The following is a 24,099-nucleotide window of genomic DNA, read 5'->3' as shown; positions in this document are numbered from 1 at the left end:
TCCCTCAGTGCTGGGGTCGCTGGTCCAACACTGTGCCTAACTTACATGTAGGTAGGTGCTGGTGGTCAGAACTCTGGCCCTCATGCCTATGTGGCAGGCACTTCGTTCGACTTTGCTATCTCCCCAGACCACTAGAGTGTTGATTGTCCACGGGAAGTGTCCACATTCATTGTCAGTCTCTTGGATGTTTTACTATAAATGAGGCCAACAGCTAGAATTAAACTCCAGAATCATTTGTTTTCTGCTTATAAAGAAATAAATGAAGTGATGCTTAGAGACTGTCTTTAAATTACACAAATGTTTGTTTTAAACATCTCATGCATTTTCAGTACTTTTTTTTTTTTTGGTTTTTCGAGACAGGGTTTCTCTGTGTAGCTTTGCGCCTTTCCTGGGACTCACTTGGTAGCCCAGGCTGGCCTCGAACTCGCAGAAATCCGCCTGGCTCTGCCTCCCGAGTGCTGGGATTAAAGGTGTGCGCCACCACCGCCCGGCCAGTACATTTATTTTATTTTCAGCACTATTTTATAGAATGGGGCTACAAAAATAAAGAGGACCCAGCTCTGTGCCTAGGTAGCTCAAGAGTTTTGCTTTGAAATTTCAAAGTAATTTAATGTATGTCGTTTCTTCACTGTCAAAGGTTGTAGGTACACTTTATTATTTTCATTTTGTTTGTTTGTTTGTTTTGAGATGACCTTGAACTTCTGTTCCCGTCTCCACCTCTTTAGTGCTAGTATTACATGTGTGTACTGCCATGCCCAGTTTCATGTGGTGCTGAGGAGTGAATGTTGGGCCTCCCACCTGCTAGGCAACCACTCTTTCAACTTAGCTGTTTGACAAGTCCTTGTTTTCCTTTAAAGATGAAGAAATAGATCTGAGAAGTTGTGATTTGGGTAGCATCCACCAGATAATGAGAGGTGGAAGGTCTGGGACTCTTTAGTGTAGGTCCATTATTTCTTCCACACTGCATGTTAAAATGTATACTTTGGATAATAAAAATCGAAAACCATCCTTCCCTTGCATCTTTTTCTAGTCTTTTGAAAGTATATTAACGATTAAAGGGTTTTGGCTACTATATCATCTAAAACTACAATATACTCAGTACTAATAATTTACATTTTTGTCATTTGCTTTCCAGTGCGTTATAAAAAGCAGTGATTTTGAACTGCTAAAATAATTGAAGACTTTTTAAAGCCCTGCTAAACTTAAATGCTATGTCTTTCCAGTGCCAATAGAACTTTTAGAAAGAAATGTTTTTCTCTGACTCTTGGGTGGTGGGGAGGAAGAATTTTGTAGAGTTTGCTCTCATGAGCCGTTCTTGGTTTGTTCCAGCTTGCCAACACTTGGTGTCACATGTGAGCCTCCCACATGTGTTCACTCTCCATTCCAGCTCTGTGATTGAACTCTGCTCTTATTGACTAGGGGGCACTTGGGCAGGCATGCTTCATTCCTGGAATTGACAGTCATTTCATGTGAGTAAAGGTGAAACTCAGTGAGACATTTCTAAGCATGTGGAAGCATTTGGTTTTTAAATGGAAGAAATGTCAGGTGCACCTGGGAACTGATTATGCCTGTTTCTTTTTCTTTAGCAGCTCTGTTTGAATGTTATGTTTTCTGTCTGTTCGCACTCATTTATGCTCCTATTTCCCTTTTCTCTGCCTTGTTCTTCTCTTTCAGTTCTGATATACTAACTGAATAAGCACTTATAAAATCCTACCTTCTCTCACTGCTTCATTTGGCCTTCAGACATAATGAGGAGATTGGCTTTTCGAGGCGCTGGTTGTGCTCTGGTAAAGCTGGTAAATTACTGATCATCTTCACCCTTTTCTGTTTCTGTCATTCTTTACCTTTTCCCTCCCAACATTCTGAAGTTTTGTAATTCTTCCTATCTGAATCCCTTCTGTGTTTATCAGTGTTTCCAAGGATAGTCCTTAATTTCATTAACTTGTGGAATTATGGCCAGTTAGCAGTCTTTCATAAAGTGAACAACAACAGAACCTGGGTATTTTTGGCCTAAGTTTGTAGAAAACTTTTAACCACTTTTAGTCAATTCAAACTAATATACTTGGTAACAAACCAAAGCCTGGAGGAAGGAGCATCATCACTGTAGGTTCTGTTTTAAACAACCGTGTGCATTTAAGTTCAAAGCAAGAGAGAGGAGACCCCTTTTGTTTCTTAGTTGCTTAAGAGATTTTTAGTTTTGTTTTGTTCTTGCTTTTGTTTCCTGGAGAGCCTAATTTTTCTCTCTGTAGCACTGGCAGCCAGTGCTTTACTGTTCTTTTTTGTTTAGCTGCTAGGGTCTGAGTTTCCCAAACCAAATGTTGAGTGGAACTGGGTCTGCTGTTAACTTTTAGCTTTAGAAAAGTTCTTTGAAATTACAATGCACTATTTGATACTGCTGTTAAATTATATAAGCATTGTAGGACTTCCTGGGTCTATACCCTTTACCTGTAGTAACTTATTCCAGTGGTTGCATTTCTTACATTATAGCCAAATGTATATGTTATAAAGTTATGTTAAGAAGAGTTTCTTTTCTTTTCTTTTCTTTTTTTTTCTTTTTTTGAGACACTATGTAGTCCTGGCTGGCCTAGAACTCAATATGTAGACCAGGCTGGCCTTGAGTTCACAGAGATTCCCCCTGCCTCTGCCTTGCTTCTCAAGTGCTGGGATTAAAGGTGTGCACCATGCCCAGCAAAGAATAGTTCTTATGAGGGCTAGGGAGCTATCTTAATGGGTAAAGTACTTGCTGTATAAACATAAGGACTTGAGTGTAGATCCCCCAGCACCCACCTAAAAGCCGTGTGTGGTGGTAGTGTCCATAGCCCCCTCACTAGAGGGGTAGAGACAAGTAGGTCTTAGGCACTCACTGACTAGGCATTTTCCAGGTTAATGAACAACCCTTTTTCAAAAAAAAAGGTGGACAGTGCTAAAGGAAGACATCCAATGTCAACCTGTACACACACACACACACACACACACACACACACACACACACACAGTCTCTTCTGGATTAGAGAGATGGCTTAGGGTTAGAGTGCTTTCCTATCATGTGTGAGGCCCTACATCTTGTCCCTAGTACTGCAAATAGCAATAAGAAATACCAAAAGCTAGCAAGCAAACAAAAATTTCAGTCAGCCTAAAGCCAAGAGCAAATGTTTATGTGCTTCCAAATGTCCACATGGTACCCAGGAGCCCGTGTATATAACATGTTCTTCCAGATCATCTAGTGAGGCTTAATGCTATTTTCAAAATATGTGACTGTAGTGTACATCATAGGACTGAAGGGAAGACTTAATAGAAGACTTCAAAGCACAGATTACTAGTTCTCCCCAGATATAGCAAAATTACATTGTTTCACAGGAGTATTTTTTTATGAATTCTGCTTTAAGTGGAGAATTCATTTTTAGGGTACTTTTACGGTGCTAGTAAGTTTGCTGCTCCACCCCCTTTTGCACTACTCAGTGCCTTAAGTACCACTTCTTCGTTTTGTTTTCCACGCTATGGCTCACTTAGGTTATGGGTATAATTGTAAGATATGCAGGAAAGCAGATGAGGCTGCTAGCCCTTTGTACATCCTGCTTATTAGGCTGCCTCAGGGTCTTAGAGATCAGTCTTTCCAGCACACTGTTAAAGACTACACATGGGGGACTGGGAAGGTGGCTCAGTGGTTATGAGTGCTGGCTGCTCTTCCAGAGGACCTGGCTGGGTTCATTCCCGGGCACTTACTTGACAACTCACAGCCAGTTGTACCTCCAATTGCAGGGGATCTGATGCGCTCTTCGGGCCTCTTCCGGCATCAGGCACACATGTGATGCCCAGATACTTATGCAGGCATAACACCCACATACATCAAAAATAATAAATTAAAAAAAAAAACTACATATAGGTTGGGAAGCCACATTCTAGGATAAATCTGGGGCAAGAAGTGGTTGAATAATCTAGAATTATTGACATAAATGTGTATACTTCTGCCAAATTTGCCCTATCAGAGTTTGATAGTGTGGCACTCTGATAAGTAAAAGGCTAAAAACATTAAAGTCCAGGACTTAAATTAACAAATTAAATTAAATTAACTTAGAACTAGTTAAATTCCTCTGAAACGAACAATCTTAAATGAACGAGAAGTTTGGTGGTGTATGTCTAGCTGAGAGTTTGTTGGCATTGTTGAAGATTAAATATAAGTACTTGGCTAATTATTTCTTATAGAAGAAGTTGGATTCCATGGGTTCCAAGAGAAGAAGAGCTACCTCCCCTTCCAGCAGTGTCAGTGGGGACTTTGATGATGCACACCATTCTGTGCCCACACCAGGCCCAAGCAGGAAACGGAGGAGACTGTCCAATCTTCCAACTGTAGATCCTGTGAGTAACTAAGGCTTCATGGTCTGCCTGCTTTCCTAAGGTTTGCCTACACTTCCGTCTTTGAAGCAGTTGAGCTCCCTCTGGTTTGATAGGTTTATTTCTTTTGTGAAAAGTATATATTTAGCCACAAGTCTTAACAGTAATAGTATAATTTAATATTTTCAAATGAAAACATCAGTGTTTCGTGTTTTATATTCATTCAACAAAACAATTGTGTGCCTGTCATGTAGTGAGCACAGTTCAAGTGCTTGAGATATGGTTATGTGAGGCTAGCTCCATTTTCACATGGAGCATGGAGTTCAGTGTGTAATATAAACAAATTCCTGCCTTAGACTCTCGAGTGCTAGAATTAAAGTTGTATGTCACTATGCCCAGCTTTTTAAAAATGATTTTCATTATTTTATGAATATGAATTTTTTGCAAGTGTGTATGTAAAGGCACTGTGTCCATGCAGTTTCTTGAGGCCAAAAGAGGGTGTCAGATCCCCTGAACCTCGAGTTATTAAGTTAGATTACTTTTAAACAGGAGAATAATATGAGCCAATTAGCTGATTTAGTTTAAAAGAAAATCAGAGTCAGACATGGTGGTGCATACCTGTGATCTTAGTACTAGGAAATGGGAGTCAGGGACAAAGATCTAATAAAAGTTACAAAAACTTAAGAATATTTTGTTTGTTTATTTATATATTTATTTTGGTGTTTTGAGACAGGGTCTTGCTATGTGACCCTGGCTGGCCTACGACTCACTATCTAGACCGGGTTGGCCTTAGAGTAGAACTGTCTTTCACTTCTGCCTCCCAAACATTATTTTAAAGAATACGACCTTTCAGTATACTTCAGAACTTGGGATTCCACTGGGCACTTTGAGGAGTTTCCTTTTCCTTCTCTCTCTTTTTTTTTTTTTTTTTTTTTTCCTTTTTGAGACAGGGTTTCTCTGTGTAGCTTTGCGCCTTTTCTGGAACTTACTGTGTAGCCCAGGCTGGCCTTGAACTCACAGAGATCCGCCTGCCTCTGCCTCCTGAGTGCTGGGAAAGGCATGCACCACTACCACCTGGCTGTCTGTTTTTCTTCTTTTTTTTTTTTTTTTTTTTGGAGCTGAGGATCGAACCCAGGGCCTTAGGCTTGCTAGGCAAGTGCTCTACCACTGAGCTAAATCCCCAACCCCTCTGTTTTTCTTTTATGGAGATGTTTTTATTAAAGAATTGTTGATAATCCTTAGGCCTTCGTTGGATTTTTTGACTTTTTGGTATTTTTTCTTTTCTTCCTTTGTGTAGATTGCTGTGTGCCATGAACTCTATAACACCATCCGAGACTATAAGGATGAGCAGGGCAGACTCCTCTGTGAGCTGTTCATTAGGGCACCAAAACGGAGGTGAGCTGGGAACACTTACATACAGTGGGAGGATTTGATACAGGGTTTACAGATAAAGTGTTTGGTAATGGAGTTTTTCTTCATAAGAAATGGTTTAATTCTGGGATTCAATTTAGTCTTTTATTCTATCTTAATTTCAGTCTTTATTTATTTATTTATGTGTGTGTGTGTGTGTGCCAGAGAGAGAGAGAAAAAAAGAAATGAACACATCTTATTGTTTCAATACTACTTACCTTTAGAAGGTACCTGAATTTCTTAAAGAAATACCTGATTTTCAGAGCAGGGCAGGGATGATACTAGAGAATTGTATGGTGCCAGGAAATAAATAAGTACACAGAAAGTGATAACATGTTAGAAGATCATAGAAAATAAATACTAGCTGAATGTGATGGTTCTTGCTTATATTCCTATCATTCAGGAGACTGTGGCAGGTAGATCATGATTGGGAGGCCTGTCTGAGCTACATAGTAAGGTTTAAGCCAGCTTGGACTATATAGTGACACCTTGTCTTAAAACATGAAAAATGAAAACAAAATATAGAAGCTACCTTAAAGCAGTTTGATACTAACATAGGCATTGAGAGGTGGGTGGATCTCTCTGAGTTCAAGGACAACCTAGCTGTGGACAGCCAGGGCTAAATAGTTGAGATCCTATCTCAAAAACAATAATCATTGTTATCATAATAGTCTTTAACCCATTTAGTATAGTAGGAACTCAGGAACCCATATGAAAATAATAAATGAGTAAATTGAAAGTATGATTAGAAATGGACTTTCTGAAAGTATCTCCCTGTAAAGTACAAATGAAACAGTAGAGAAGCCTGGCAGATGCTGCCTTGATCAAAGGTAACCTTATCAGAGTAATAGAACAAGATAAAACCATGTGCCTTCTGGTAAGATCCAGTGAGCTACTGCCACATCACCTCTGCTAAACTCTGTCCTATAAAGAACATGGGGGATTTTCAACAGGAAACCAGAAGAAACCCTCCAATTGAGTAATGCTTTACAAAATAACTAGTCTGTAATTTAAAAAATACATGAAAATCAAGGAAAGGCTGAATAACTATTTAGAATGAAGGAAAATAAAATAAAATTGAAACGGGATTCTATGCTTGATTTATGTATGTTTTCACTGTGAAGGACAAACTTGAAATAGCTGACAGGATTATAAATAGGGCCAACAGATAGATAGGTTGGCACCATATCGGAGTCTCTGTGCCGGTTTTGAATAGTGGTCCCTTGGTTTTACAGGAAATAAGCACACAAATCTATGTCAGTTTACTGCTTTGGAAAATAAATTCTTCAGGATGTTCTTAAAATTAAAGATATATTTTTTTGTATTTATGTATTTTGTGCATTCGTCCACTCAAGTGTACATGTTTGGAGGTTAGAGAACAGCTTGGAGGAGGTGGTTCTCCTTCCACTATTTAGATGGGGGCTGAACTCAGCTTGTCAGGCTTAGGAGCAAGCACCTTACCTGTTTAACACCTTGATGATTCATAGTCTTACAATTTTTGTGACAGAGTTAAACATTTAAAAAGCAAATATACATGCTGGAAGAATGACTACTATAAGGTGTTTGCCAAGTTCTCAAAGGAGATTAAACCCTAATGACCATAACATTCTTTGAATGTATTAACTTTTCTGTTATACATCTAAAAGAGAACTAAATAACCTTATTGGGAAATTGAGAAAATAATCACTCAGATCATTTTTAGGTTTGCTTGTTTTGTAGAACTCCTTTAGAAAAAAGCCAGAAAGACTTAATGTCCATGATCCCAAGAAATTATCTTAAGAACTGAAAACTTTCCTAATTGCCTTTGTGTCCTTTTCTGTCCCTCCTTTTCAGGGTATAACTGCTATCACTATTCTAGGTTTGCCCATCTTTACCCCCACTTTGGTAGTGTTGAGGATTGAACCAGGGCCATGCTCATGCTAGGCAAGCACCCTGCCACATAGTTACATCCCTAGCCCCACTATCTGCATTTGTGTTTATTATTCCTATAACATTTTATTTAGATGTAGCTCCTATTCCTTCACACTTGATAAGCATCTTTCTCCTTTGTACCTTTATTAGTTGATTGTGAAGCACTATACATAATAGTACATGACAAGAAAAGGTTCTGTGGTCACAAAGTGGGGAAAGAAAACCCTTTTTGTGATTTTTGTTTGTTTGTTTTTGTTTGAGACAGGGTCTCACTAGGTAGCTCCGGCTGTCTTGGAACTCACTCTGTAGACCAGGCTGACCTCAAACTCACAGAGATCCACCTGCCTCTGCCTCTCAAGTGCTAGGATTAAAAATGTGTGCCACTACACTGGGCTCACTGTGTAATTTTTAAAAAGAGCTTTGAATTGTGTTCTGAGCCACTTTGGAAACCAGGAAATATAAGTTATTTTTATAGAAGATACCATTGGCATAGGTTTAGTTCTGGGACCTTTAACCTTAGATATTTGGCATATAAAGTTGATCATTCTGTTAACTTTGATTTTTTTTGTGTGTGATTAATACATATTTTGAAAAGAAAACACATCTGCACCTTGCTTTCGTTATTTCCTTCTAGCTATAGTAATGAGGATGAGTCCCTTGATGAATTTCTAATTAGATTTGTTGCTTGGTGTGTTGGATATTACACAAATAGTTTTGAAATAAAACTTTTTATATGCTTTGGATTAATGTCATTAAAAGATATTTAAATTTTAACAGAAATCAACCAGACTATTATGAAGTGGTTTCTCAGCCTATTGACTTAATGAAAATTCAACAGAAACTGAAAATGGAAGAGTATGATGATGTTAATCTGCTGACTGCAGACTTCCAGTTGCTTTTTAACAATGCAAAGGCCTATTATAAGGTAAGAAAGCATCAGATTTGGAAAGGATCTAATTTTATAATTGTCTTGTTTTTATAATCTTTTGAATTTTAAAATTTTATTTATTTAATTTGGGAGAACTATATAGTAGGTATTGGCTGACATTGAGCTTCTGATCTTCTTATTTCCATCTTCAAAGTACTAGGATTATAGATGTATGTCACCATGCCTAGTAATTGTTTTAAAAAGATAATATGTATATCTTTTTATATATACTTAGAAAAGATATAAATTATATTATACATTATATATCATATATATTACATTATACACATATAATGTGTATGCATGTTTTGCCTGCATGTATGTAAGTGCATCATGTATGTATAATGCCCACAGAGGCCAGAAGAGAGCATCAGGTCCTGTAAAATGAGTTCCAGATGGTGTAAGCTGCTGCGTGAGTGTTTGGAACCAAACTCTGGTCCTCTGTAAGAGCAGTCAGTATTCTTAATGGCTGAGCTATCTTTGCAGCTCCAAGATAGCTTTTTAATATTTAGCAGTTATTCAGACAAGTAATAGTTTTTCTACTTATTTTATTGTTGTTTTGAGTTTTGTTTGTGTAATTGGTTTGGAGGGAATTTTTTCTTTTGTTTTGTGGAAAGAAGGTCTCAATATGTAACAAAGGCTGGCTGGTCTCAAACTTGCTGTTTTTATATTTCTATATTCTGGAAATTAAAATATTTTAAATACTAACCATTTTTAAATTATGTTTCAAATATCTTTTTGCTTTGTGTGTTTTAAACTTTTTTTTTTTAATGCTGAGGGTTGAATCTTATTTAAATGGTACTCTTACTTTTGAACAACCACAGCCTCGAACTTTTGTAGTCTGATGAATATGTTTTTATTTATTTGTTTTTTATTTATTTGTTTGTGGTTTTTTGAGACAGAGTTTCTCTGTAAAACAGCCTGGGCTATCCTTGAACTTGATTTATAGACCAAGCTGTCCTCGAACTCACAGTGATCTCTGTATCTCTTTCTCCCCAGTGCTGGGATTAAAGGCATGTTCCACCACCACACTGCTGTTTTGTAGAATTTTTAAAATCTTCCTTTTGATTTTAGTTTGGATTTATTTCATCTAAAATCTAGTATTTGTAAAGTTTTAGTAAAGTATTTTATTCTTTTTCATTAAAAAAAAAAAATACCTCTGCTGGGATTGAACCTCAGGGTTTCAATATGCCAACTACATGTTGTACCACAGGTATATCCCCAGCCTCAAGAAATTTTAACGTCAATAGTTAACTTGTCAAAAATATATGGCCATGCTATCCTGAATTCGCCAGATCTCATCTGATCTCGGAAGCTAAGCAGGGTTGGGCCTGGTTAGTACTTGGATGGGAGATCACCTGGGAATACTGGGTGCTGTAGACTTTAAAAAAAAAAAAAAGAAGCAGCAGCAGCTAATTACATATCACTACTACATGCAAACAATACTTTATAATAATGTAAACAAGACTTTATAATAATTACGCTCTGGGCACCTCTTCTTATTCATGCTGCCTAGTACTTTTTTGTAGCAGAATTTGAATTCCATACATGAATATTATTTTACATTTTTTTTACTCACAAATTTACAACTTTGGTGTTGCTTTGAGACAGGGTCTCTGTGTAGCCTGACTATCCCTGGTACTCACTGTGTAGCCTGAACTGGCTTCATACTCATGGCAGTCCTTCTGCCTCAGATTTACAAATATTAGGATTACAGACTCATGCAACCATACCTAACTTTTTACTTTTTTTTTTTTTTTTTCTGCATTGCTTTAAGAACTTATCTGGGAGCTGGGGCTACATGTAGCTCAGATACAGAGCCCTAGCTTACCATGTGCAAAGCTTTAGGGTAGATCTTTAGTACCCGAGAAAAAAAGTTGGCTATAAAGTTATCTGTTATTACCGCTGCAGTTTCTTTAAAGGTCATCTGTTTTTCTGGCTCTTTTCTTTTTGGCTTTATTGTGATGCATCTAGATGTCCCTCTCTTGTGAACTTTGCTTCCTAAATCTTGGGTTGATATTTTTTCTCAGGGGAAGTTTTCAGCCTTAATATTTTCATATATTGCTTATACCTCATTCTCTCTTCTTTTAGACTGGCAATTGTCTTAGTTAGGGTTTCTATTGCTGTGAAGAGACATCATGACCATGGCAACTCTTTTTTTTATTATTATTATTTTTTTTTATTTGCATTGATGTTTTGCCTGCATGTATGTTTGTGTGAGAGTGTCAGATCTTGAAGTTACAGACAGTTGTGAGCTTCCATGTGGGTGCTGGGAATTGAATCTGGGTCCTCTGGAAGAGCAGTCAGTGCTATTAACCACTGAGCCATCTCTCCATCCCCCCCCTTCCTCCCCCCCCCCCCCAGTCCATCATGGAAACTCTAATAAAGGAAAGCATTTGGTTGGGCCTGGTTTACAGTGCAAAGGTTTATTTCATTATCGACATGGTAGGAAGCGTGGCAGCATACAGGTAGACATGGTTTTGGAGAGATAACTAACTGAGAGACTTACATCTGGATTGGCAGGCAACAGGAAGAGAAAGTGACACTGGGGCTTGAGCCTCTGAAACCTCAAGTCCCAACCCAAGTGACACACCTCCTCCAACAAGGCCACACTTCCAATAATGCCACTCCCTGTGAGCCTATGGGAGCCATTTTCCTTCAAACCACCACAGCTATTTCATTAGATTTTCCTCCCATCTTTGTTTCTTTGAAACCTTTCTCTGCTTTTGTGTATTTAGGTATTGTTGTTTTGTTTGTTGTTTTCTTTTTCTTTTTCTTTTTTTTTTCCTTCTCTCCAAAACAGGGTTTCTCTGTGTTGTTTTGGTGCCTCCTGGATCTCGCTCTGTAGATCAGGCTGGCCTTGAACTCACAGAGATCTGCCTGCCTCTGCCTCCCAAGTGCTGGGATTAAAGGCATGCGCCGCCACCACCTGGCTTTAAGTATTGTTTTTTAGGTAGTTTAATTCTTTGAATATTTTGAAATTTGCTGTTAGTCTATTGTAAAATAGAAATAATTTCATCTGTTATTTTTATCTTTTATAACAAGTCTTTATATTGACTTTCTTATATTATTAATTTTAAGTTAGCAAATCATTTGTCTTCTGCCTCAAGTGTCTCTGTAAGTTTATTTCTGAATGCCTTCAAAATGCATGTTCATTTTTTTTTTAGAAAATGGATTAAGTCCTGCATATCTTCTAATCATAAGAATTTTGAAATAATTGTAATAATTGCATTTTCAAATTTGCCTCAAAGTATCAGTCTCTGTTGAACAGGATTCTTTAAAACTAGCAATTACCAATAAAAGTAATGTTTCTTTCTCTTCTCTTTGCTAATGTATAGCCAGATTCCCCTGAATATAAAGCTGCTTGTAAACTCTGGGATTTGTACCTTCGAACAAGAAATGAATTTGTTCAAAAAGGAGAAGCAGATGACGAAGATGATGATGAAGATGGGCAAGACAATCAAGGAACAGTGACTGAAGGCGTAAGTGTGCATGCAGTAGCATGGGTAGCTTGGGAAGTAGGGGTAGCTAATTTTTCTGGACTGTTGTGGGAAGTTGTTATATTGGTAGCTAAGAGGGTAAGTGAACCTTAAGCTAGAGAACCTCCAGTTTCATGTAATCTTAAACATCTTGGACAATGTTACTCTGCTACTCATGGGTGTTTTCATATTAGTGCATATTTCCTGCTCAGTTTTAAAAATCATTATCAAGGGCTAGTTCAGTCCAGTATTACTGAATTAAAACAGTGGATAAGGGTTGGCAGTGTTGAGTCACCTTGGTTAGGAGTGCTTTGTTTTCTTAAGCTAGAGGACAGTTAGAACTGGAGAGGAGAAACAACAAGCAAACTGAAGATTCTGGCAGCTGCTGGGAGGAGGGAGGTGGAGGAGAAGAAGAAAGCATGCTGTTCACTTTGCAGTAGAGGTTGACAAGCAGCTGCATGGCATAAAGGGGGAGGACTCTCAGAGAAGAAGAGGGAGGAAGCCCGAAGTGTCCAGGAAAGCATGCTTAGTCTTTTGGCCAGTATCTGGAAAAGAGGATGGAGGAGAAAAAAATAAAATTGAAGGAAAATTATACTTGCCAGGTACTTTCTCAGTATCGTTAAAGGAATTAAATAGGCTTAATAGTGGTGCCAGGGTAACTCTGCAAGCTGCTCTCAGGGATACTTGAATAGGTTAGGTGCTTACTGCTTGATCCTAGGAATCCACGTGTGTTCTGAACTCTGAAATTTTGCAGTCGCTCTTACCTGTGCTTAGAAATAGGTTTCTTTTCTTTTCGTTCTTTTAAAAAATTATTTATTTTTATTTTACGTGCATTGGTGTTTTGCCTGCATGTGTGTCTCTGTGAGGTTGTTGGATCCCCTGGAACTGGAGTTAAAGACAGTTGTGAGCTGCCATATGGGTGCTGGGAATTTAACCCAGGTACTCTGGAAGAGCAGCTAGTGCTCTTAACTACTGAATCATCTCTTCACCCCCTAGAAATAAATTTTTTGGTTTTTCAAGACAGGGTCTCTCTGTGTAGCTTTGCACCTTTCCTGGAACTCACTCTCTAACCCAGGCTGGCCTCGAACTCACAGAGATCCGCCAGGCTCTAGAAATAAATTTTTAAAAAGTGATATGTGTGTGGGTGTTCTACCTACATGTATGTCTGTGTACCAGTTGTGTTCCTGGTACCCAAGGAGGCAAATAAAGGAGAAGTAACTAGCAGAATGTGCCTGCTGAGGCCCCTATGAGGCCTTTCTATAGCTCTAGCCAGAAAATAAAATTTAGGACTTGGCCTTTTCAATTTTTTTTGATACTTTCATACATGTAAATAAATGCATTTGGAATTTTTAACTCCCCATCACCCTCTCACTTCTCAACCTTTCCTGCTGAAACTTTCCCCAAGAAAGCACTTGCCTATCCTTATTCATTTATTTCATTTGCATAAATGATGAGAAATGGAGAAATCTTACACATTCATATTTATGTCTCCTGGGCTTCTTTTATATATGTAATTTTTTTTTTGAAAGGGGAAAGCATTTTTTAGCTCCTAGTTTTTATTTAAGGTAAATTTGTTATATTTTATTTTGCTTTGCTAAAATTTTAATTAGAATATAAATTATTTGATTTTATTGTACTTCCTATGTATGTATGATTTTTCAAAGGTAGTTTGTAAAAACCTCTAGGGTAGATTGTCATATGATTTAAATTGTAGTGTAGTTTAGCCTGACTTTTATTTTATTTATTTATTTTAACATAATTCTTTATTTCTCTTGGAATTTCACATCATGCACTCCAGTCTCATTCACTTTTCAGTCCCTCCATATCCTCCCCTCACCCCTGCAACATGCATCCCCCCAAAAAAATTAGTTAAGAACAAAGCAAAGAAAGAAAGAAACAAACAAAAACCACGATCTTTCCAACGCCTCTTCATTCATCCTAGTGGCGTCGGGAGCTGTGGTGTGTCACATAGTATAACCTTTTGTCCACCTTCAAAATGTTTATTGCAGTGAGTCAGTGGTCTGATTCAAGGCCTCTGCTATACCATCATCATTGGGCCCTCACCAAAACTTCTCTCAGATATCCTGCTGTTGCCCTAAGTCATGGAGATCCTGTGGTTATTGTTCTGCAGGACCAGTCCCTTCTCACATTCCAGCAGGTCATAGATGGGGTAGATATTAGGGTGGGCCAACCCAAGGCCCAGGCTGTGGGTCTGGGTGGTAGCTGAACTGGTCGGTCTGGGCCATTAGGACCACCCCTTCAAGCAAGGGGCTGAGCCAGCTCTCCTGTGCCTGTGGTGAGGGGTGGGGGTCATCTCTCCCAAGTGCCATGGGCCTAGCTCTCCCAAGAGGGAGGGGCGGGGGGACTGGGTCAGATGGTGGGGCCATCTGAACACAGCCCTCGGATTTCAACATGCATGGTTCCTATTATTCCCTGTGGTAACACGGGCCATGGACATCATCACAGACCCCAGCTGCAGCAGGAACAAGGACCCAGACATGCCCTCAGTTAGCAGCTCGGGCCCGGACATCACCATGACCCTGGTGGCCGCACAGGCCACTCAGTATGGTCCTGGTGGTAGCAAGGCCTTCAGACACCAACATGGTCTTAGGTGGCTGTCTGGACACTGTGTATCCACTCAGCCCCTGGTGGCAACAGGAGCCATGGACATCAACCCAGACCCTGGCTGCTGCTGGGCCACAGACCCAGACATGGCCCACAGTAGCAGCCTGGGCCTGAATGACACCATGGCCCCATGTGGCAGCACAGCCACCCAGATGGGTGTGGCCCTGATGGTAGCACCGCCCTCAGACACCAACATGGCCACAGGTTGTAGCCCAGATCCTAGGTATCCATCTGACCTTTGGTAGTACCATGGACCAAGGACATCAATACAGACCTTGGCTATGGTAGGACCATGAACCCAGACCTGGTCCTCGGTAGCAGCCCAGGCTTGGATGTCACTATGGCCCAAGATGGCAGTGTAGGCCACTCAGATTGGCATGGCCCCCATGGCAGCATGGCCCTTGGGCACCAATATGGCCCCAGGTAGCAGCCCAGACTGCTGGCATTGGCATGGCCTTTGATGGTATCAGAAGCCAGGGACATCACCACAGACCCTGGCTGTGGTAGTGCCATGGACCCAGAAATGGCCCTCCGCAGCAACCCTGGCCCGGACAACACCATGGCCCCAGGTGTCATTGTAGGCCACTCAGATCAGTGTGGCCTTGGAGGAGGTATGGCCCTCGGGCGCCAACCTGGCCACAGATTGCGGCCTAGACCCCAGGCATCTTTGTGGCCTTTAGTGATACCACTAGCTATGGACATTGACACAGACCCTGGTGGCTATGGTAGGACCATGGACCCAGACATAGTCAGCAGCAGCAGTTTGGGCTTGGATGTCATCTTGGCTCTAGGTGGCAGCAAAGGCCACTCAGATAGGCATGGCTTCAGTGGCAGTGTGGCCCTTGGATACCCACATGGTTCCAGGTGGCATCCCAGACCCCTGGCATCGGCATAGCCTTTGATGGTATCAGGAGCCATGGACATCACCACACACCCTGGCTGTGATAGGGCCACGACCCAGACATGACCTTCAGCCACAGCCCAGGCATGACTTCTATTTTAAATAAAAACTTTTCCCATTTTTATTGGCATTGATTGTATAAAATAATGGGTTTTATTATTACATTTCATATGTTTATATAATAAACTTTGACCATCTTCAGTCCCCTATTACCATATCTTGCCCCTCTCCCACTGTTCCCTTCCTCTACCTCTATATCCTGCTACAAGTCTAGTCTGTGAGGTCCTAGGGATCACACTGAGGGCTTCATGCATTTTAGGCAGACAAACTACCACCAGAGCTATAGCTCTAGTCTTGGAACTTTAATTTTTAAATCAAGAATGGTTTTCTTAGCATATTCTCAGTTGCTGGAATAGATTATATAAATGTATGCATGTACCCAGATTCTTATTCCATTTGCCGAGTGTTTCTAGAGTAGTGGGCTGGGAGGAAAGAAACAAAGAACTTAAAACTTGAGACTACATTAAAAATAAATGTGAAAATACCAGTGCATGTGTAATTCAAATCATAAATAACCATTAATCTTGTTTTTTTTTTTTTTGGCACACAGGTGTGGTTTGAATCTGAAGTACTATTTACTATAAATTTTGACTTAGACAATCCCATTGTTCACTGTAGAAACTTGCTTCAGACTGGTCAAGTACTGTTTGGGACACATAATTTCTTGTATTGGAATAGTGACTTAACTTGGTGTAACTAAGTGCAAGTTGCCCAGTCTGAAGAACAGAAATCTATATGAGTATACTCCATTTAGTTTTTTTTTTAATTAAATTTATTTATTTATTTTACATCCTGACTGCAGTTTCCCTTCCCTCCTCTCCTTCCTTTCCCTTCCCCCACCTCTTTTCTCCACTCCCCTAACCACTCCTCCTCTGTTTCTGTTCAGGAAAGGGGCAGGCCCCCATGGGTATCAACAAAGCATGGCAAATAAGGCTCAGTAAGACTAAGCACTTTCCCTTGTATTAAGGCTGGGCAAGGCAACCCAGTATAAGGAATAGGTTCCCAAAAGTCAGCCAAAGCCTTAGGGACAACCTCTGGAGTCCCACAAGTAGACCAAGCTACGTAACTGTCACATATATGTAGAGGGCCTAGGTCCCATGCAGGCTTCCTGGTTGTCAGTTCAGACTCTGAGCTTCTATGAGCCCAAGTTAGTTGTTAATGTGGGTTTTCTTGTGATGTCCTTGACTCTTCTGACGCATACAATCTTTCCTCCCTCTCTTCAGCAGGATTCCCCGAGCTCAGCCTGATGTTTGGCTGTGGGTCTCTGCATCTGTTTTCATCAGTTACTGGATGAAGGCTCTCTGATGACAATTGGGGGATGAGGGGTAGTCACCAATCTATGAGTATAGCAGAATATTGTTAGACATCATACATTGACTTCTTTTTTTTCCTCCAATTGTGTTTGATTCTATCCTGGGTCTCTGGGCCATCTAGCTTCTGGGTCCTGGCACTCCAGACAGTGTTAGGGGTGGGCTCACTCTCATGGCATGGGTCTCAGACTAGACCAGTCATTGGTTGGCCACACCCATAATCTCTGCCACCCTTACCCCAGCACATTCTATAGGCAGGACAGACTGTAGGTGAAAGGTTGTATGGCTGGTTGGTGTTCTGATCCCTTCACTGCAAGTCTTGCCTGGTCACAGGAAATGGCCAGTTCAGGCTACATATCCACTGTTGCTAGGAGTCTTAGCTGGGGTCATCCTTGTAGATTCTGGGAGTTTCCCTTGCACCAGGACCCTATCTGGCCCCCAAGTTTCCCCCCTTTCAGGTCGTCTCTTTCAGTACTCTCCCTCTCTATCCCCCCACTCCCAACCCTCATGTTCCCATCCCTACTGGCACCCAGTCCACTCACAAGTCGCTTTTATTTCCCCTTCCAATGAAGAACCATGTGTCCCCCCTTGGACTGTAAAGTAAAGGATAACCATGCTACAATCTACAGACCCAGAGAGGCTAGGTAACAAGGAGGATCCATTTAGTTTTTTACTTAATTTGAGGAGCTTGAGTAGACAGGTATTATTATGGGGCATGTTTTCTCTAGTTTAAGGATATGGATTTCCACATTCACATATATGGTACTTTTACAATGTTTATTACAAAATTAAGATTTATTATAGGATTTAATTACAGAAATATGACAAGGAGCTTCACTAATTCATGTAGTCCTTAGGTTACAAGCTTGTGTCCACACTAGAGCGTCTCTAAGGTACTCTTGAAACTTGATAAATACTGCTTAGTAGTTGCTCTTTTGAACTAGCTTTGTAATCTTAAGAACTGTTTATTGCTTGGTACTTATGTATGGGTTTGTTTCTCTCCCTTCCTCTCCTTGCCCTCTAGTCTTCTCCAGGTTACCTAAAGGAAGTCCTGGAGCAGCTTCTTGAAGCCATAGTTGTAGCCACAAATCCATCAGGACGGCTCATCAGTGAACTTTTTCAGAAACTGCCTTCCAAAGTGGTAAGATCCAAAGTGATCAATGACAAATGAATTAAAATATTTAATTTTAAGTATTCTAAGAATTTTATTAGGTACTATTAAATAAAATAAGATTAAAGGTTAAGTACTAGAGGTAGCCAAATGATACTCTTCATGGCCCCAGCAGACAGCACAAAGGACATAATCTGTCAATTTACTTGACTAGAAGATGACTTTTTTTTTTCCCCTTAATAGGGGTAGAAGCCTTTTGCCTGTATGTGTGTGTGTATGTGTGCCATGTGTACGTGGTGCATGTGGAAGTTAGGAGAAGTATTAGATCCTCTGAACTGGAGTTAGAGATGGTTTGGAGCTACCATGTGGGTGCTGGGAATTAAACCTCAAGTGCTCTTAGGTGCTGAGCCATCTGTCCAGCCCCCAAAGTTTGGCTTTTAAAAAAAAAAGATCATTAGTTGTGTGTATGTCGGGAGGTGGAGTGGGGTAGGAGTGGGGATGGGGCAGATTCCTGGCTGTATTACTTGAGTTGATTCCAAACTCATAGGCTGTTTTTGGTTTCGTTACTATGGTACATAATAGTATAATTTACCATTTTAGCCTTTTTTTATTTGTGTTAAATATTACTTATTTTTGTTATTTTGAGATAGAGTTTCACTACATTGACTAGGCTTGTCACAAACAAATCTTCCTGCTTCAGCCTCTGAGTACTGAAATTGCAGATCTTCCTGATCTTTATTTTAGCCATTTTAAAATGTACAATTCTGTAACATTTCAATACATTCCCATTATTGTGCAGCTATCATGACCATCCATCTTCTAGGGTTTTTTTTTTTTTTTTTTTAGTTTTAAATATTGAAACTCCATGTCTTGAAAAACAAAAAACAAAACAAAATTGAAACTCCAGCCAGGTGGTGGCGGCACACACCTTTAATCCCAGCACTCAGGAAGCAGAGGCAGGCAGATCCCTGTGAGTTTGAGGCCAGCCTGGTCTATAGAGTGAGTTCCAGGACAGCCAGGGCTGTTATCAAAAAAGAGAAACAATTACCGTGGAGTAAGTGCTGAAATGGTGTTCTTTTCAAAGTATACTCTTAGAACTAGAGGAATGCTAGAGCCATGAACATTTTTTGCAGTTTGAGAAGCTATAAATGGGAAATCATACCTGTATCCATATTAATCCTCTCTTATATGTGAAGCCATAGGAGGCCCTGATACCTTAGAAAAGATCTTACTGGTCTGGAAAAATCTCTTCCGTTTTTGGGTGGAAGAGTACAGTTTGTCCCTCTTTTCTCCATCACCAGGAAAACAAGGAGACCTAAAAAGAGGAAGAATTTATTTGTCTTCCTTTCATCCTATCTCTTGAACAGAGTCCTTTTTATACAAAGTTTATTTTAGATGCATATTTTATCATTGAAAAATTATTCTGGGAAACAACTCAAATATGCTTTGGTAGATGAATAGATGAATAAAATATATGTACAAAATAGTCAAGTATTATTTGACTTTAGAAAGGAAGGAAGTTGCCGGGCAGTGGTGGCGCACGCCTTTAATCCCAGCACTCGGGAGGCAGAGGCAGGCGGATCTCTGTGAGTTCGAGGCCAGCCTGGGCTACCAAGTGAGTTCCAGGAAAGGCGCAAAGCTACACAGAGAAACCCTGTCTCGAAAAAACCAAAAAAAAAAAAAAGAAAGAAAGGAAGGAAGTTCTGAGCTGGGTGGTGGTGGTACACCCCTTTAATCTCAGTACTCAGGAGACAGAGACAGGCAGAACTCTTGAGTTCGAGGCCAGTCTGGTTTACAAAGCGAGTTCCAGGACAGCCAGAGCTATAGAGAGAAAAGAAAACCTGTCTCGAAAAAAACAAAACAAAACAAAAAAAGGAAGGAAGTTCCGATTTATGTACAATATGGAGGGGTCCTAAACAAATGCTAAGTGAAATAGCTAATCCTGAAGGAGAAATAGTTTATGTGATTGATGTTATGTGAGAGACTAGAATAGTTAAAACCAAAGATACAGACAGTAGAATGGTGGCTTCTCTAGAGAGAAAAAACAGTATGATGAGCCCTCAACCTCTGGCATCTGAAGGAAAAAAATCCAGCTTTGATAGTGGGAAGATGGCTCAGTCAGTAAAGCATTTGCCACATAGCTCTGAGGACCTGAGGTGGGATTTCAGCACCCATAAAACAGCTGTATATAGTTGTGCTCCTGTAACCCCCCACTGAGGTAACAAAGGCAGGAGGATCCCTGGAGCTCGCTGTTTAGCCAGTCTAGCCAGTTTGGTGAGTTCCAGGTTTAGTGTGAACCCTTTCTCATAAAGTGAGATGAAAGTAATAGAGAAACAACTGATGTTGACCTCTGGTCTCCACATGCACACATGTGCACGTACACGAACACATACACTTGTCTTGATTAAGATCTAGTTGTTCGTTTTCATTCTGTGTCTACAAGAACAAAAATTATTCAGGGACCATAGTGGAAGAGTGAGTGGAAAATTTATAAGAGCAAAAGGAGCAGAAATTCATTGTGAGATTGTGACTTATAGAAGTGTCAGGGAAGCTATACCCATGAATTCTCACCAACACTGTTGCCTAAAGAAGACCAGGACAAGGATGACATCAGTAGACACGCTAACATGGAAGAAGGAAATCCTAGGGGTCCTCAAGACAACTAAGACACTTAGAGAGCAGGAGAACTAGTTTTCCCTAGGGAAGAGCTCCCAAATTGGTTACCCATTGGTTACCCAGTACCAAGTCCTACACATACAAGTAATATATGGACTGAGCAAGTTGTATTTCTATATTTAAGAACATACACACATCTCTCCCGCTCACACAGATAACAATTATGGAAACAGGGGCCAAAATTTGAGAGAGCAAAGCGGTGTGAGGGATACTTGGAAGGGATTGGAGGGAGGAAAGGGAAAGGGGAAATGATGTAATTGTATTTTCATTTCAAAAGTGTTATAAAAACTTAAAAAAAAGAGCAAAACTACTTTTGGATTTTGGTCAGCTTCAGTTATTTACTTCAAGAAACAAAACTTGTAGAAGAGCCTGAGAGCAGTTGCCGTGAGAGGCATCACGGAAGCTGCAAGGACATTCCCCAGTGTGTCTGTTCTTGGGGTGATCCACATGCGCCCCACGTGCATCTCATGTGCGCCCCAACACAAAATCGGAAATGTCTTTCAAATAGGAGGGAGGGAGAGAGTTCAAATTACAATCTCATGGTTGTTGAACATGAACTTCGTAGATGCATTGTTGTGTTGCAAATATGAAAAACTTGAGTCGATCCTGAATTTAAAGAACTGGGTCCAGTGGTGTGTTCCTAAAATTCCAGGAAATGGGAAGCTGAGACAGAAGAATTTTAAGAGTTTGAGGCTGACCTAGATTTCATAGTGACACCCTGTCTCTCATTTTCCCTGCAAAAGAAAAAAGAAAGAAAAAACACATTCTTTTTCAATATTCTTTAGTCATGATTTTTCATAAAGTTTTCAGTTTTCTGGTTGAAGAACAGACTTACCTTCTGAGTTCTTTAGCTTATTGAACATATCTGTTTTTGTGTTCCAGCAATATCCAGACTATTATGCAATAATTAAGGAGCCTATAGATCTCAAGACCATTGCTCAGAGAATACAGGTATGAAGGTGAACATCTGTAATCATGTGGTATAGGGCAGATCGGCTTGTATACTTTATTAGGAGATTTTAGAGAGTAAAGTAGTAGATATTTCTTTTCTTTTTATTGTATTTTAGGAGAAGAGTATAGCTTAGGTTCAAGGTCCTAGGTTCAGTCTCTTTCCAGTAAATGAATGAATGCATAAGTAAATAGCTAAATAAGTGGGACTAGTTATAGACATTTCTGATTATGAAAGGCACGTTGACAATAAAAGCTTTGTTGTTTATTTTTACCCTCTTCTAAATTGCTTTAGGATATCTTAGAATGAAAGTTACTTACAATAGATATTTGAATATAAGGTTAATGAAAATAGGTACTTGTCCTTGTGCCCTTTACCTGGTGTGTGTGTTCCCTTTCTTTCCTAAGGGAAATGTTCTTTAGAAAACAGGCAGAACTCAGAGTTGTGGTGAAACAGTTGATATTGTGTACAACCTCTTTGTGGTAATATTGCCATTTCTACTGGTGTTTGTTACCAGGGGCCTGGTTGCTTTCTGGTCTGCTGCTAGACTCTTTCTTCACACAAGTCGGGATGGATCCTGCCATCCTTGACTTTAGTCATTCAAGATCTAAGTTGGGAATTAGCTGACCCATGGAGATTTTTCTTTGCCTTGCTGCTAAGCTGTTGGAAAGCAACTATTTGCCAATGTTCAATCTCATGGCCCCACCTACCGCCTGTGAGAGTCCTTCCAGATGAGATGAATGTTCAAATGTTGGTTTGCCTACCAACTATTCTCCTTTGCCTGGCTGTCTCAATTCTGCCTTATTTGTCTTTTCCATGTCTGTGCAGTCTGTGCTATAGTTTTACCCTTTCTCTTCCTCCACTGCACTTGATTTGATTTCTCTACTCTTTAGAACTCACCCTGTTTATTTCTGTGTACCTAGCCATTAGTCACGTGTGTCTTCTACCTGGTGTGTGTGTCTCTTTTCCTCTGTAAGTTGGAAGCAGCTATATGAGTATCCTTGCATTATTTTGGACCAAATGAGCTTTAAGGCATAATAGCTTAGGCACATGGTAGAACTGATTTTATGCTTTACCTCAATGGCCTAAATAGAGGAAGTGTTACTTTACACTACTAAGTCTACTTTAATGAATGAATATTCATGTAGCAATTAGTGTTTGGTGCATAGTAAACTATGTTTTTGCTAAATAAAACTAACCTCACTTGATTTTTGTAGTTGTTTTTATGAAAATAAGATAGATTCTGGTTTGTTGTATGTCACAAAATATACTTGTAAATAGGTACTAGTAATAATCTATAAAAGGAAAAATAACTAGGTATTATTTACAAGTAAACTTCCCAGTGATATTTTTTACTATAGTAACAGCTTAAAAATATGTAGTCTTTTTCTTTAAAGGTTATATTGACTAATTCTTATTAAGAAAAAATGCTGTATTTTGTTGTTTACTATAGAATGGAAGCTATAAAAGTATTCATGCAATGGCCAAAGATATAGATCTTCTAGCAAAAAATGCCAAAACATATAATGAGCCTGGTTCTCAAGTATTCAAGGTTAGTGTTTTGTTGTTGCTATTTTCATTGATGATAGTAGACACTAACTTAGTTCCAGTGTTTATTATAACCATAAATTCCATCCATTTAGAATATAGAACTAAGTGGTTTAGTATTTACAGAGTTGTATAGCCATTAATGCCAGTCAGTTAACACTCACTTTTTATTTCCCTACAATTTCCCAAACTGTAAACCTCGCATCTACTTTTCTGCCTCTATACATTTGTCTATTTGGGAAATTTCATATAAATGGCATCATATAACATGCATTCCTTTGTGATTAATTCCTAATATACTGTTAGAAACACTCACATATATAAGTTCTTTATGGACATATATTTTCATTATACTTGAGTACATACCTAGGAATGCAATTGCTTGGTCTACATTAACTATGTATTTATCTTACTGAGGAATTGGCAAAGTGTTTCCAGAATAACTTTACCATTTTATATTCCCATTACTACACAAATGCTGCATTTTTCAACATTCTCAGCAAACATCTGCTTTTCAGTTTTGTTTTTATTACAGCAAACCTGGAAGTATCATAGTATGTTATAGTGTTGATTTGCTTTTCTTTAATATAGTTAATGATTTGAACATCTTTTCATGTATATAATAACCATTTGTGTGTGATATTGTCCTCTTTAGAGAAATCTCTATTTTGATCCTTTGCCCATTTTTTAAATTAGTTTACTTCTTTTTTTATTGTCATTTTAATAGTTATAATATATTGTGAATATCATATCCTCATCAGTTGATTTTAAAATATTTTCTCCCATTCTCTTTTCACCTTTCACAGTAATTTATTTTGACATTGTTTTACTAATTCTGAAGAATTCTAGTTTGTCTACT

At 39.4% G+C, this 24,099-nt stretch overlaps 1 protein-coding gene and 1 pseudogene across 13 annotated transcripts in view; both read left to right on the top strand.

Moving 5' to 3' along the window:
- Positions 1–24,099, top strand: part of Pbrm1 (polybromo 1) — a 101,109-nt gene that overhangs the window by 2,227 nt on the left and 74,783 nt on the right. For 12 of the 13 annotated variants that reach the window (XM_059273931.1, XM_059273926.1, XM_059273923.1 and 9 more), the window contains exons 1-8: positions 1,333–1,469; positions 4,204–4,356; positions 5,630–5,727; positions 8,431–8,578; positions 11,920–12,063; positions 17,981–18,097; positions 21,626–21,694; positions 23,146–23,244. In XM_059273931.1, the coding sequence (XP_059129914.1) occupies positions 4,219–4,356; positions 5,630–5,727; positions 8,431–8,578; positions 11,920–12,063; positions 17,981–18,097; positions 21,626–21,694; positions 23,146–23,244 (813 nt within the window). In that variant the 5' untranslated portion in view covers positions 1,333–1,469; positions 4,204–4,218. Of the gene's footprint in view, positions 1–1,332; positions 1,470–4,203; positions 4,357–5,629; positions 5,728–8,430; positions 8,579–11,919; positions 12,064–17,980; positions 18,098–21,625; positions 21,695–23,145; positions 23,245–24,099 lie in introns of those variants that run through there. The other variant, XM_059273919.1, reaches the window with a different exon arrangement.
- On the top strand, positions 9,846–9,964 carry LOC131920188 (5S ribosomal RNA; annotated as a pseudogene).

This window comes from Peromyscus eremicus, chromosome 9, assembly GCF_949786415.1.
Source record: "Peromyscus eremicus chromosome 9, PerEre_H2_v1, whole genome shotgun sequence".
Classification (NCBI taxonomy): Eukaryota; Metazoa; Chordata; class Mammalia; order Rodentia; family Cricetidae; genus Peromyscus; species Peromyscus eremicus.
The sequence above is the reverse complement of the archived record's forward strand: the minus strand, read 5'-3'. Positions and strand labels throughout refer to the sequence as shown.